The sequence below is a fragment of the Haliotis asinina genome, chromosome 13 (assembly GCF_037392515.1).
Source record: "Haliotis asinina isolate JCU_RB_2024 chromosome 13, JCU_Hal_asi_v2, whole genome shotgun sequence".
Taxonomy (NCBI): domain Eukaryota; kingdom Metazoa; phylum Mollusca; class Gastropoda; order Lepetellida; family Haliotidae; genus Haliotis; species Haliotis asinina.
In genome coordinates, this window is record NC_090292.1 from 16,268,185 (window position 1) to 16,282,173 (window position 13,989).

General features: G+C 41.3%; 1 protein-coding gene across 1 annotated transcript; it reads right to left on the minus strand.

Annotated features, from left to right (window-relative positions):
- Positions 1 to 11,727: 11,727 nt before the first annotated feature.
- LOC137259375 (uncharacterized) lies at positions 11,728 to 13,565 on the minus strand. The gene is made up of 3 exons (XM_067797048.1): positions 13,508 to 13,565; positions 12,795 to 12,958; positions 11,728 to 12,096 (listed from the first exon to the last, which is right to left on the minus strand). Exons 1-3 carry the CDS (start codon positions 13,563 to 13,565, stop codon positions 11,728 to 11,730), a joined length of 591 nt encoding a protein of 196 aa, XP_067653149.1.
- Positions 13,566 to 13,989: the final 424 nt, after the last annotated feature.

Consider the following 13,989-nt stretch of genomic DNA (forward strand, 5'->3'; position numbering starts at 1 on the left):
TCAAGACATATACAATCATTCACAGTGGTATTAAGCGTCTCTATTTTCCATGGCATAGTGAGAAAGTCAGTATCTGGTGTGACCACCACGGGCATCAATCACTGCTCTGCATCGCCTGGGCATTGACTGTATAAGACGTCGTATCCGCCTTTGTGGGATTCTTCTCCACTCATCTCGCAACACATTCACCAACTGTAGACGTGTCTGTGGCTGCGGCTGTCGACGTCGTAACCGTTTACCCAACTGGTCCCATAAATGTTCAATTGGGTTCAAATCCGGCGATTTTGAGGGCCATGGAAGAACTGTAATGTTGTTGTTGGCAAGGAAATCCGTGGTAATGCGTGCTGTGTGCGGTCTTGCATTGTCGTGCTGGAAAATTTCCCTTCTAGCGTCAATTGTAGGAACAACATGACGGTTCAGAATTTCATCCCGGTAGCGTACAGCATTGAGATTCCCTTGCACATGCACCAACTGTGTCCTGCCGTTCATAGATATGACTCCCCACATCATTACACCTCCACCACCGTGTCTGTTGACCTCACGAACGCACTGTCGAGCATATCTCTCATTTCGACGTCTGTAAACACGCATCCTTCCATCATGTCTGTACAGCAGAAAACGTGACTCATCGCTGAACCAGATCCTCCTCCAATTCAAGAGGTTCCATGCCCGAACGTTCCTGCACCACTGAAGACGTGCACGACGGTGATGGGGATGCAGAACAGGTCCTGCATGAGGTCGCATAGGTCGAATTCCATGCTCTCTTAGGCGATTCCTGATGGTTTTGTGGAGAGACTCTACGCAGCCCAGGAACGTGATCAGCGGTATACGTAGCAGTGACGGCCCGATTACGCAGATGAAGCACCCGGATGTAGCGGTCTTGTGCTGGAGTTGTCACCCTTGGTCTCCCACTCCTTGGACGGTCTCTGGTCGAGTTGTGTTGCGTGTATCGTTGCCAGAGACGGGAAATCGTGCTCTGCCTCACATTCAGACGTCTGGCAACTGATGACTGACTTTCCCCAGCTTCCAGACGTCCAATGGCTCTATTTCTGTTTTCTTCATTTAACCTTGGCATTTTTCGCGTCGCATAGAAAGAAATTCGAAGAATGAATCGCAACAGGACCTGTCCCCTTTTATAGCCATCATAATCAAGATTGAGATCCTGCATTTGCACGTGCATAATGCTTTCAGATTTTCCCACGTGCAGATTATACAAAGCGTTTTCTAGGTGCTGTGGTGTGGCGAATAATCACCAGAGGTTGTGTTTGTTTGTCTGTTTTGGTTGTATTGACTATAAAAACACTTAATATTTACATTAATTGTCATTCCATTCCATATTTTCCGAAAAAATCTACTTTAAAAATGAGATTTCAGCTATGCGTTTCTTTTTTTGGGTCAGTGTATTTGGCAATGATTTTCCCCAGTACATTCAAAGTAATGTATTATGACGAAATGGTTACATCCCCTTGAGGAAAAAGTTTAAATAAAATACTCCACTTCCAGGAAACAAAAATAAACAGAATATGTTTACATTACTTTCCCAGATTAAATTGAGAGGTGTTTTGTCTGCTGGGAAAACAACCGTGTATATCATAAGGCAATTGAATGGGATTCCCCAAAGCTTCGGTCAGACTTGAATTTCACATTACTAGGAAACATTTTAATATTTTCACCGAAGCCATCGATATTGTGCTGTTGCTGTTACAAATTTTCCACGAAGATCCGGAACAGAATAGGTCGTCAGCAAACCATGCTTGCCATAAAGGCGATTATGCTTGTCGTAAGAGGCAGCTTGCCGGATCGGGTGGTCAGATTCGCCGAGTTGTCTGACACGTGTCATCGGTTCCCATTTGCGCAGATAAATGTTCATGATGTTGATCACTGGATTGTCAGGCCCAGACTCGACTATTTACATACCACCGCCATATATCTGCAATATTGCTGAGTGCGGCGCAACACTAAACTTACCCACTCACTCACCCTCGGGTATATGGTAGAATATTTAATTGTTCACAATGTTGACATGAATATTTCCACTGATATAAGTGCTCATTTTCAACCGTTCTTGTTTGGTCCATTAGGTACATCACGGCATCCAATTTCAATTTCAACTGTCAATCAATGCCACTGTGGTGAAATAGACAACGTATCTCACGAAAACGAATCCTTGAAGACGTTTCTGCGGAATTTAGAATGTCGTCATGAAAGTCAGTAAGGAAGTATTTCAGATTACAACAGAATTTATCCGCCATCTGTTTCGATTGTTGTAACTCGGTTCCACACCTCAGGACCAGCATATCATACATTTTCTGTTTTAATGGAATCGGATTAGGTCTACTAAAAATGCCCAAAGATCCCCACCAGCCCCACTGGTTGCAAGAAGCGACTTACTTGTATGAGGGTTTCAATGAACAAAGCAGGCGTAGCGCTAAAGTCATTATAACTTCTAAGGTGATCGTAACTCCAATAACAGAAGAAAGATTTACGATGGTCGAAGAGCTAAGGAGATCGCAACTGCCGTGTCATAAGATTTACGACAGAAGTAGTAGTAGGACAATCGTAGTTCCCATATCATAAGATTCATGACAGTCGTTGGGTTGAGTTGATCGCAACCCGTATACTAAAACATAAACTTACGAATGTCGCAGCGGCCAGGTGATTGAAACGCACATAACCTAACACTAAATCACTGCTGTTGTAAGGCTAAGGTGATACCACTTGATGCCATCAGATGGAATTACAACAGTTGGATACTGTTGGTTGTAACCCATATAACGTAACATAAACTTACAATATATAATATATAATATATATATAATATATATAATATATAATATATATATAATATTCATAGTGTTAGACGATCGTAACTCCCATACTATAATACTGACTTACGTCACTTGTAAGGCTAATGTGATCTAAACTCCTACACTATACCATACGACAGTCGTAGTGTTGAAGTGAAGGGAACTCGCATATCATAAGATAGACTTACGACAGTCGTAAAGTTGAGATGATCGTAACTCCAATACTGCCCATGAAAGAAATACGTAGTACCTACTAACTTGTACGTGCAGGATCCTGGGAGGTCCCAGATGACGCTCTCAACTCTATATGATCTGTCAGATACTAACTACAGATAGTAGGTTTGAATCCCGGTTCGCTCCATTGTCTTTCTGGGTTTGTCTTCTCCACACTCGTTTTCTGGAGTTTCACCCATTTGGAGAAAGGTCTCGGAACTTCAACACTTCGGGTCTCCCTCCCACAGAGAGCAGGCACAGCATGATATACCAATGGCAGCAAATAAGGGAAAACCTGACAGTAGATATATTCCTCTATTCTTTTCAGAATTTCACCCACTCTCCAAAATTCAAAGCTTGTGAAAAAAGCTTGTGAAGATACGAGGGGATGTCAATAAGTTTTGAGCCTTGCATAGAAAAACACAAAATGTTGGTATGAACCACATTTATTTTTCAACATAGTCCCCTTGTGAGTCAAGACACTTGTTCCATCTTTTCTGCCAGGCGCTGATGCCATCTCTGTAAAAGGCGCCATTTTGGTCCTCATACCAAGCCTCAGTAGCAGCAATAACCTCATTATCATCCTGAAATCTACGACCACGCAAGTGTTTCTTGAGATTTGAGAGCAGATAGTAATCACTTGGTGCCAGGTCTGGAGAGTAGGGGGGATGCGGCAAGATTTCGTACCCGCATTCCTGGACAGCAGCGGCTGCAACGCGAGAGGTGTGTACTGGAGCATTGTCTTGATGTAGAAGAATACCACGTCTGATCGTGCCCCGGCGCTTCTCCTTGATTGACTGTCGCACTTGCCTCAGCAAGTTAGCGTAATATTTCCCATTCATTGTTCTTCCTTTTGGTAAATAATCTATGTGGATAACGCCTTTGCTATCCCAGAAGACTGTCGCCATTACCTTATGCACAGATCTGGAGGCTTGAACTTTTTGGTCCGGGGAGAAGTGACATGTTTCCATTCCATGGTTTCTTGTTTGCTCTCAGGATCATAGTGGTGGATCCAGGTTTCATCACAGGTTACTAGCCTAAAGTGAAAATCTTCTGGATTCTTGTTGTATCTGGTTAGCATGGAGTTGCTTATGGTGACCCTTGTTTGCTTCATTTCATCTGTAAACATTCTTGGCACCCATCTTGCGCACACCTTAGACATGACGAGATGTCTCGATGGATCCGTGTGAAATGCCTGTGGTCTCCTCTAACTCGTGGAGTGTGATTCGACGATTTTCCAGCACAACTCTATGCACTCTGTCAATGTTTTCCTGACTAGTGCTTGTTGTTGGGCGACCTGGACGGGGGTCATCTTCAAGACTCTCTCTACCATGCTAAATTCAATGTCGTACCATAGGCTGTGACACCTGGGTATGAAAAATGCTCAAGGCTCAAAACTTATTGACATCCCCTCGTAGCTGGAAAAGAGTAAAGGAAGACTTGTGCTTTCAGCTGTTCGCTTATCTGTTTCCATGAGTATATAACTGAAATATTGATGAAAACGGCGTTAAACTGTCTTCCTCACTCATTCACATTTTCTTGAAAAAGCTATTCAACAAGATGACATTACGGAGCGATGTAATTTTATAACTTTGAACACGGCGCTAATACCGAGGAGACATTGATCGCGTACGTCTATGAATCGTTACCCCCGATTTTACATCCCCGACTCTATCTCAGCTTGATCGTTGTGCGTACATGCAAAGTTAACGTAATTTCTACCCAGCGATCAATGTTTAATTTCGAATTAAAATACTTTTCATTCTCATGGCCAGCTGATTTGTTTAAATCGATGTGCTATGTAATCCCGGAGATCGATCACAGTGGATGTGTAACCACATGCTATCTGAACAAAATCACGGATGTGAAGGCTTAAGTCATTTGACTCTACATGCCCAAACATATTGGGAGTCTGGTAGCAATTTCCATTCGAAAACGTTAAAGATCCATATAATGAACTCCCAGATCGAATTGCCCACACTCGTGGTCGTACGTTTTTGAAGACAGATGTAGCAGTTGCCAGCCACACTTAAATTCGGAAGTCACTGCAACTTGGGCAAGACAGGGACGCCGCGAGGAACAGTCTCAGTTAGAAATTGTGGAGCAAGTTCAAGTTTATTTTTCTTTCTTTAAAACCACACTCCATTCCAGCTATGCAACACTGGTGAGTAAAAGATCAAATCGTCGCCAGTCAGCCAAGTGATTGACATCATGAGCATCGATATGCGCAGTTGGTTAGGCGATGACATGCATGACAACCTGCCCACCCGATCCTTTTAATAAACTGTATCATCTGTGATCTTCATCTCTGAAGATATCTGAAGTGGCTCGCACTTGTGAATAGATTTTGGAAGAGCAGTCACTCCTTCTGACTGAACATGCGGGTCATCCAAATGCCGTACCGCGGATAAAAACACTAACAATCACAAGAAAGTATACACATATGTCTGACGACTGACAGAAATGAAACAAACACTCTGTGCAATGGCAGTGTATGTCGAAATAATCCACATTGACCCGTCTGGACATTTATGTTGTGACATGCCGTTTACTTCCCCAGTTTAATTTGCATTGGTAGCTACACCCTTAACATACTGGACAAAAATAGTTAGGGATATATGTTAATTTTGAAATTATGAATAATGATCTATATATTCATTGTCATACTGTTGAAATATCAATCATAAAGCTACCAATATCCCTAACTTATTTTGTCCTGTGTAGTTTCAGTTTTAAAGTTACTATTTTTGCGCCAGCTATCGTTCATAATAAAGCTAAGTTTAACTTTAGAATGGGCATTTAAAAGTGTCATTTGTAATACAGTATCATCACATACTAATTTCCATAAAGTCATGATCTGACCCAAGTAAATCGCTTTGGACTTGCTCATTTCTGCAGTAATCTCCTCAGTAAAGTTCTTTTTCCACGTTGTCTGTCTCCCTACCACTCAGGACTGTAGTTGGGCGAACTTTGTTTAGCAGATAATTCACACTTTCACATATTAACATAACTTCTAGATATAAATGCGAAAAAAAGAAAAACGAAAACAGTTTTATTCTATTTCCGACAATACTTTATTTATTCTATGGTGTTGTACTGTATGTGATGTGCTCATCAAAAACTGGCGGATGTAACGAACTTGTGTCATATATTTTGGTCAAAATACGTAATGTCATGAACTATTAGGCTCTTTATAATATGGTGTAATATACATTAATCTATAGATATCATATGATGGATATTTTAGTATAAAGTGTAGTTCATTTTTCTTTTAAAAAATATTATCTGTAAGCGCTTGATATTTTCGATTTACAAGATTTATGTTTCCATACCTACCAGGTTCTGTTGCTAAATAATGGGAGCTGAGTCTGAATTTAGATAAGAACTTCCTTTAATGATATGGAGTAGATTTACATAAATAATATTGAAGCGTACACTGGCTGATGATATCATTTATGAAATGCACATTTTGATGAGTTGGATAACTGACGAAAGCTTAACTGAATAGCCTTATTATTTATCTTTGTTTTATAACTATTAGAAAATCTAGTTGTAATTCCTGTCTTAACCATAATTCGCTTTTCCCGCCAAAGACTCATTTTAGATTTCCCACGTGGGTACAAAGTGTGAAGCTCATTTCTGGTATCTCCTCCATGACATTGCTGGAATATTGATTAAAGTGGCGTTACGCTAAACTCACTCACTCACTAGTCCAAAGAAATAATATTAAGAACTAGGGAAATATGAAACTAAATATACTGAGCTTACATACACATGTAGACTACATACAGCTGTAGTTTACATACAGTTGTAGTGTACAAACTAGTGTGTTATACTGGTAGTAGATGTGTTTAACCGGAACTCGGATTCGAACCTGAGAAAAGCATTTTGGCCTAGTCCTATTACTTAATACAACTTATTGGATGACTGGCGTTCACGTGCCCATGGAAATAATGATACACCGTAAAACACCCTTGTGTCCAAGTTTCAAAATAGTGCGAGTTATCCAAGGTTCGACACATTCGAAACTGATCAATAATGAAACCACGCCATGTCGCCATGCTTCGAGACAACCCTCACTTAGACACAGCGACAGTGTCACTTTCGTTGAATGTTGTTTAACGACACTATGGTGTTTGGCAGCATCTTGTTTTTCAGTAGCCTGGCTGTTAAGTGTCACCCCTAGGACCCGGGTTACAATGTGTCCAGCCCATTTCTGTGCCCACGTTGCTGGAATATTGCTAAAACACTCCGTCGTAAGACTAAAATCACTCTCTCAGAGGAGTTCGTGTTCAGTCCATTACGACTGGAGATACACAGTCTCTCAAGATACTTCATCTAGGACTCTTTAACCACTGTACAGGAAAATATAAGTCGTCTTTTCAAGCTGAGTCACGAGTCAGCCAAAATCAGGCCCCAATACGCCATGAACTATTTTAACCATGTCAGTTACCGCGACAGGAGACAAAATTGAATCGCTGAGTGAGTGAGCTGGTCGGCCCTGCCTCCTTGACACGAGATGTGTAGGAAGATTTAGTAGCGAGCTCTGACAACTCATGCAAGGTTCAGATTTAGCAGAGTTCCGTTCTTCAAAACCGAGATCCATTAATTATCAGCTATTCATTCACGCCATCGGGACTACATTAAGAAAATTATCTGTATTGAGGAACCTGTCGGGTATGCTTTTATTATGCTATCACGGTCTGACAATATTAAACACTGAGTCGGACTTAAGTCAAATGCACACACAAAGTACATCAATAATGGTAAATGCCGGCTTACTTCAAATATATGTCTGCGAGAAAAATACGCTTTTGTCTGACCCATCCCCACAGAATGGGGATGAAGCTATTTATCTTCCATCGTAGCTTATCGGGGAATGTCAGAATGGCAAGTCATTAGTTACGCCAAGAATGAATTCTAGTTTCGTCAACAGATGTGTGGACATCTTTGAAAGAACAGTGAGTCTAGATAAGATGTGGAGGAACTTGTGGAAACAACAGAAAATCTAGACGAAATGTGGCGAGATTTCTAAATCGTCTGTGAACCACCACATTATTTATTCTACAATACTGAAAATCTATAACACACGCATCTTGTATTATTATCAGCCTGGAGAGAGACCGCTGTAACTACTAAGCTACCTCGGCGACCATGACAGCTGTTTCAGCATCGCAAGTTATCTTTTATTTACATTAAGATCAAATGTTTTGAATGACGTCCATACAGTTTGAACAGGAGCCTCTGTCACAAGACGCGCAGGCCTTTCTCAGAACAAATTACGACATCATCGACGGTAGTGTATCCGTACCCTCGGCCATCAAACATCGACGTGGTCACATAACGACTTCGCCATCAACAATGAGATTCTGATAAGCTCTCCGCTAACATGCATTGACGTGGTTGTTTTGGTTTCAAGCTGTCAACACAATTAATTGCAATTTGATTTTTCGATCACAGGAAGGCTTTACATCATCGATCTCATGTAAGGAGATCATGATGATTGATATGAGAAAGAAGTCCTCTTCTAGAGGTTTTGACTCCCAATTGCTCCTTGTCGAACAATAAAGAGAATAAGACAAAAAGCAAATAAAAAACGGGGAAAGATGCGACATTATGGGTTTTGTGCCTCCTTAACTTACAAAAACTTGAAGGTCAGACAAATTTGGATTCCTGTGTTGTACAAGTCCTTGACAGAGTGGCGGGATGATGACACTGAAGAATAGAACACAGTTGGTGCTGACAAACAAAAGGGAGAGTTCGAGAGAAGGGGAGGGCTGAGGGAGGTTTTAGAAGAATAGAGCACAGTTTCTGCCGATAGATAAGGGAGCGGGGTTGGGGCGGGGTACTCGGGAGAAGCTGAGCTGAGTTCAAAGAATACCATGTAGATGGTGAGGGGATGCAATTACAGACGTATATGATGTGTACTTGTCAAAGATCAGCTTGTGAATAGATGAATAGCAACATGACTGACGGAATGAGAGAGTTAGTTTAGTTTTACGCCTCACTCGGCAATATTCCAGCCACATTCGAGTCAGGACCTAACAATCCAGTGATCAACAACATTAACATCACTGTCACCCAGTCAGCGAGCCTGAGCACTCGATTATTTAGTCGCCTTTTATACATGGCGCATGATAGATTAATAGAAGAAAGGGTTAGATAAGTGTATAGGAGAAGAGGCATGGTAAATGAATAGCAGATGTGGCGTTAATGAACTAACAAACAAAAGAAATGGCAACACGGGTTGTGCGACTGACTTTGTGTGCAGGCGATTAGGTGCCTGACTCTGAGGGTATGGGTTCGAGTGCCAGATTGGACCAACACAAAATGGTACAAGATCGTGTACTCAACTAAGAAAGTGTATTTCCAAATATACCATTATGTTACACACCACAACGCTGCCATTCGGCTGAGAACACATGACATTCTTGGACATGACATGCCGACAAGACATGACACAACACGCTGGAGCCTTCTGACAATATTTCACCACCACCGTGACATCGCAAGGTAAATTTTCTAAACCCCCAGCGCTAACTCCAACTAATCGATTAATTTCGCAGATGACCACGGAATTCGACGCTTTGGACAGTGTGAAATAACAGCACTGGCGTGTACACGTACTTACCTCCCTTGTCCATCCCTTGGCCAGTCGCTAATTGGTCCCTTTCCGTGTCTGTCAACAGCTTCTCAAGAGACACTCGAAATAATACGAGCTAATACGGTCCAACATGACAGTGTTTAGCTAACACTCGTCTAGGCGAGAGGTCTTTGTAAGTGGAGACTTGGAGTGTTGGCTGAATGAAATAATCACTCAAGTTGAGCATCTGGTCGACAGAAATACCAATCATAATTAAGAAACCTGGACCCTCTGTCCCTGTAAGTAAATATTGAAAGAGTTTGTAATGTCACTTCGAGTGTCTGTTTTGGATGAATGGTGGCTGATGATGATATAGTTTTATAAGAGCGTTTGACGCAGATTTGGAAACGGTGGGTGGCCAGTTGGTATAAGCATTGGCTCGTCATGCCAAAGGTCCGGGTTCGATTCCAAACGTTGGTACAAGGTGGGAGGCCAGTAATGTGCGAAGCCGTATTGACCATCACGTAAACTGTTGGAGATGACATATGTAATTGGAACTTTCTAAATGTAAATTAAAGAAACACGAAGGTGAGAGACAAGGCTAAATTTGTGGCTCTTGTTCAAATAATATATTACATTCATTGTTGCCATTATGCAGTGATTTATACCGACTGTACCATCTGAACAACCAGGGTCCACGTGCACAAAGCGATCTTAGCGCTAAGACTATCTTAAGCTGTGTTGGAGAATGGGAGTTACAATCAATGTAGCGTTAAGATTGCTTTGTGCAAGTGGGCCCAGGACAACAGGACGCATACTCACGTGTTTGAAGACAGCTAAGTAATTGATAATATATGATATTTTATCCGCGCAACTAGAGCTTGCTCAAGGCGGTGGTATTTTTTCCTAAAGCGAAAACGAATATTTTAGGGCAATGTAGTTGATACGGGTACCACAGATATTTTACATGCATTACTATAGGCGATTGTTTTCGCCCATGTAACGATCGAGTTTGTAAGAGTTCCTTTTGCCCGTCAGTTTGGACCTAAACACCAGTGACAACAGAGAATAACATAATTCACTACCCAGCCAAGGCACCTAAGCCCATTTTATAGTGTGTCTTTACAAATACGTGAAACATGAAAATTACTTTGAAATACAGCAAGAACATGTTTTGGCAGCTATGTGTTTTGTGTGGGATATGGCACGACTCGGAGGTTATGGTAGGAAACGTAAGATCCAAAGAAGACGACGGGAAGAAGTAGGACGGAGAATGCAATGGTCGAGGGTTCACTTCCCTATCCACTGCAGGGGGGAGTTTTATTATGTATGTAAACCGTCATGAATAGATGAACATGTAATGAAGCAACATAACAGTAACAGAAGCGCTAAAGTGCTGAAGCGCTAGTAAAATCAAGTATATGACAGTAGGACGAACTTTAAATAGTTAATTCGATCCCTGCTTCTTCGTCGTCATGGTCGCCGTTATTTAATAAGCTGACACACGCGGTTCTATTCCCGCTCAGGGGAAACGTTTGCAGTTTCAAAGTGATCTTTGACGATAGTTTTCAACTGATTTCAAGCAGTCACATATCTGAACTGTGCGACACCCAGAATTTGTATGTAGTTTTGAATTTATTCCCGTGCGCTTAGAGCTTGGTAATGCACGGACTACAGCGCTATATAAAAACACTCACATACAATTATAGATTGGTTATGAGGTCTATTCCCATTTTATGGACCCGCAAAAATCAACACTGACCGAGGACGAAGTGCAAGTTGACCTAACATGGAAAACGTCTGAATATGCATCACTTTGATATTTCCCCAGCAAAAACCTTCAACGTCGTGATAGTACTTGAATACTGTTTAAACCGACGTTGGACCCATCTCGCTAAATTTAACATTTCATGCATTCATAAATGACAAGAGACAGAGGAAGTCAAATACTTTCAAATGTTCTGACATTACATAATTTTTGTAATAAAAAGCATGAATAAAATAACGACATACTGAAAACTGATCTCAGTGGGATGACCTTGACATTACAAATGTGTAGATTTATACATTTCAAGTTCATAATATGAAACTGATCGCCACGTCATGTCACTCTATGACCTTGATCTACACCATGTCCATGACCTCTTCCACAAGTTCCTGCAGCGCCTGTAGTTCCTCCGGTGTCGGCTCGTACGTCTCTGCGACCTTGCCCTTCTCATCGATAACCATCCCTGGCACGTAGCGGTTCATTTGACCTTGAACTATTTTTCCAGGGTCAAGGAACTTTTCAACACATTTCAAAATACAAGGGGAGATAATCAGACAGCATGGGCTTCCCGTTCCGAAGGCGATAATGCATTGTTTGGGGTTGACAAGGAAACAGAACGCTATGACGACAAACAAAAAGACTGCACCCAGTGTTATTCCAACATACATCAGAATGTTCTTCATGTAGAGGTGCTTGGCGCGAAGAATCTCCTCGCGGTTGATGACCTGTCAGGGAAATAACATAATAAAACTGCTTTGCGTGCCACATACAAAAACACAATTCTTACGTCATTGTATGAGTGTTGTTATAGGGGGGTAGCCTTGAATTTCAAGAGCTCGCTCATGCCGAAGACGTCCCGGGTTCGATTCCACCTTCGGTAATATACTAAACAGCAAAAGCAGCGCAAGTTTCGAAAAAGAACACGAAATCTCATAAAAGTAAGCGTTCATGTGTATGTCTTCTGATTAAAAACTTGACAGCGTTTAATTTGCTGTACGACATATGTGGGAAGGCCGATTTGGTGTTCACTTCCGATATTAAATGACTATTGCTGAAAGTGTCGTAAAACAATATTCAGGCACACACTTTAGAAATAGTTTTTGCCCTTTAAATAACAGATTCTTATATAAGACCAATATTCCAAAGGCAAGACATTTGTTTTCAAAAAATGATGTTTATAAATAGCCTAATTATTCCGTGTTTGGTTTATTGTAAACAGTCAGACAGATATGATATTTAAGTCTCACCAAAGTGTATCTATTATATACTTTTCAATATTAGACATAAGACTCAGACAGTTAGAAAATGATACAGCGCCACTCATATTAAGATAGGTAGTTGTAAGTACTCAAACGTTCGATGTTAATATTGGATCGTAATTCCTAGCATTTGACAAAGCGTGTTGACAAATTCGAACTGGTACCTGAAAGTCGTCAACATCGTAGGAGTCCGATGAAGCTTTCGGCGTCGGGGAAGTCCACGACACCTCCCAGTCTTTGTTAGCCAAGCCATGAAGGTGCGCACTTCTCCTACTACGCATGCTCCTTGGACGCTCTTTCGGTGACGTCTCATGTCTCGCTGATTGGTCTGTAAGTCCTCATAAAATAAACATCATCTAGAAATATTAACGTCGGGATTTATAGATCAATACATGCAACCTATGAGTGTTTCTTAAACCAGTTTGGCGTTTATCACAGCAGAATACGTCAGCTACGCTTGTGAAACATATTCATTACTCAAGATAATCAAGTGATCGATATCATGACCTTTGACGTAACTACGACACGAAGGCCGATGCCGATTAACGTGGCTCTTCGAGGCAACAATCAACCGTTATTAGACACGGGATCGCATACTGTTTTCTTTTAAGAGACTTGTACTGTGTAAACTTGACTGAATGGCGTTTTAGGTCACAGCAAATAACAAAGAAAACAACCGTTAAAGCGACTGAGCTGCCCGTCACAGACGATAATCAAGTGAAACAAGCGCTTTAAAATAATAAAACTTGTTACATTTAAAACACCTGCGTCAAATAAACTCGAACACAAATAACCTGTACCCACAAAAAGTGCACTCTTCTATATAAGGAGTTTGGGTGTGTCCCGTATGCTGTTTTGATACATGTCAACGTATCACAATTGCGAAGATCGATACTCATGCTGGTGATCACTGTATTGTCTGGTCCAGACGCCATGATTTATTGTGCTGCTTTATAGCTTGAATATTGCTGGTTCGGCGTTAAACAAACATGCTAACACGGCAACAAAACACAAACAAGAAATCACTTTGACGGGAATCGTTGGCACCCAGCCAAAAGGACCAGTGGAGCAGCAGAGCAAAACTAGGTCATCTTTATAGAAAAGAAGAGTCAGAGAGAAATAAACTTTCTCATTTTCTGTAATTTTCAATACGATATTTAATAAATATTTTCAAACTATTGAGAGCGATCCAAGGAGTAAGTTCATTGGGTCGCATTTAGAAGTTTGCCTATTGAACAACCGGCAGAGTTCCGTGGATAAACAACTTCTTCATTAAAATGTGCGCGACGTTTTGGTGTAAAGGTTTTGTATCCATATGTGGACCCCTCCCCGTTACACCCGGCCAAGCAATAAGCTACT

Excerpts from the sequence above, each read along its gene's own strand:
- LOC137259375 (XM_067797048.1), bottom strand. The coding sequence starts at position 13,565 with ATGGCGTCTGGACCAGACAATACAGTGATCACCAGCATGAGTATCGAT. Across the intron at positions 12,959-13,507 it reads GAGTATCGATCTTCGCAATT|ACCAATCAGCGAGACATGAG; the intron begins GTGATACGTTGA and ends GAGGACTTACAG. Across the intron at positions 12,097-12,794 it reads ACGATGTTGACGACTTTCAG|GTCATCAACCGCGAGGAGAT; the intron begins GTACCAGTTCGA and ends TTTCCCTGACAG.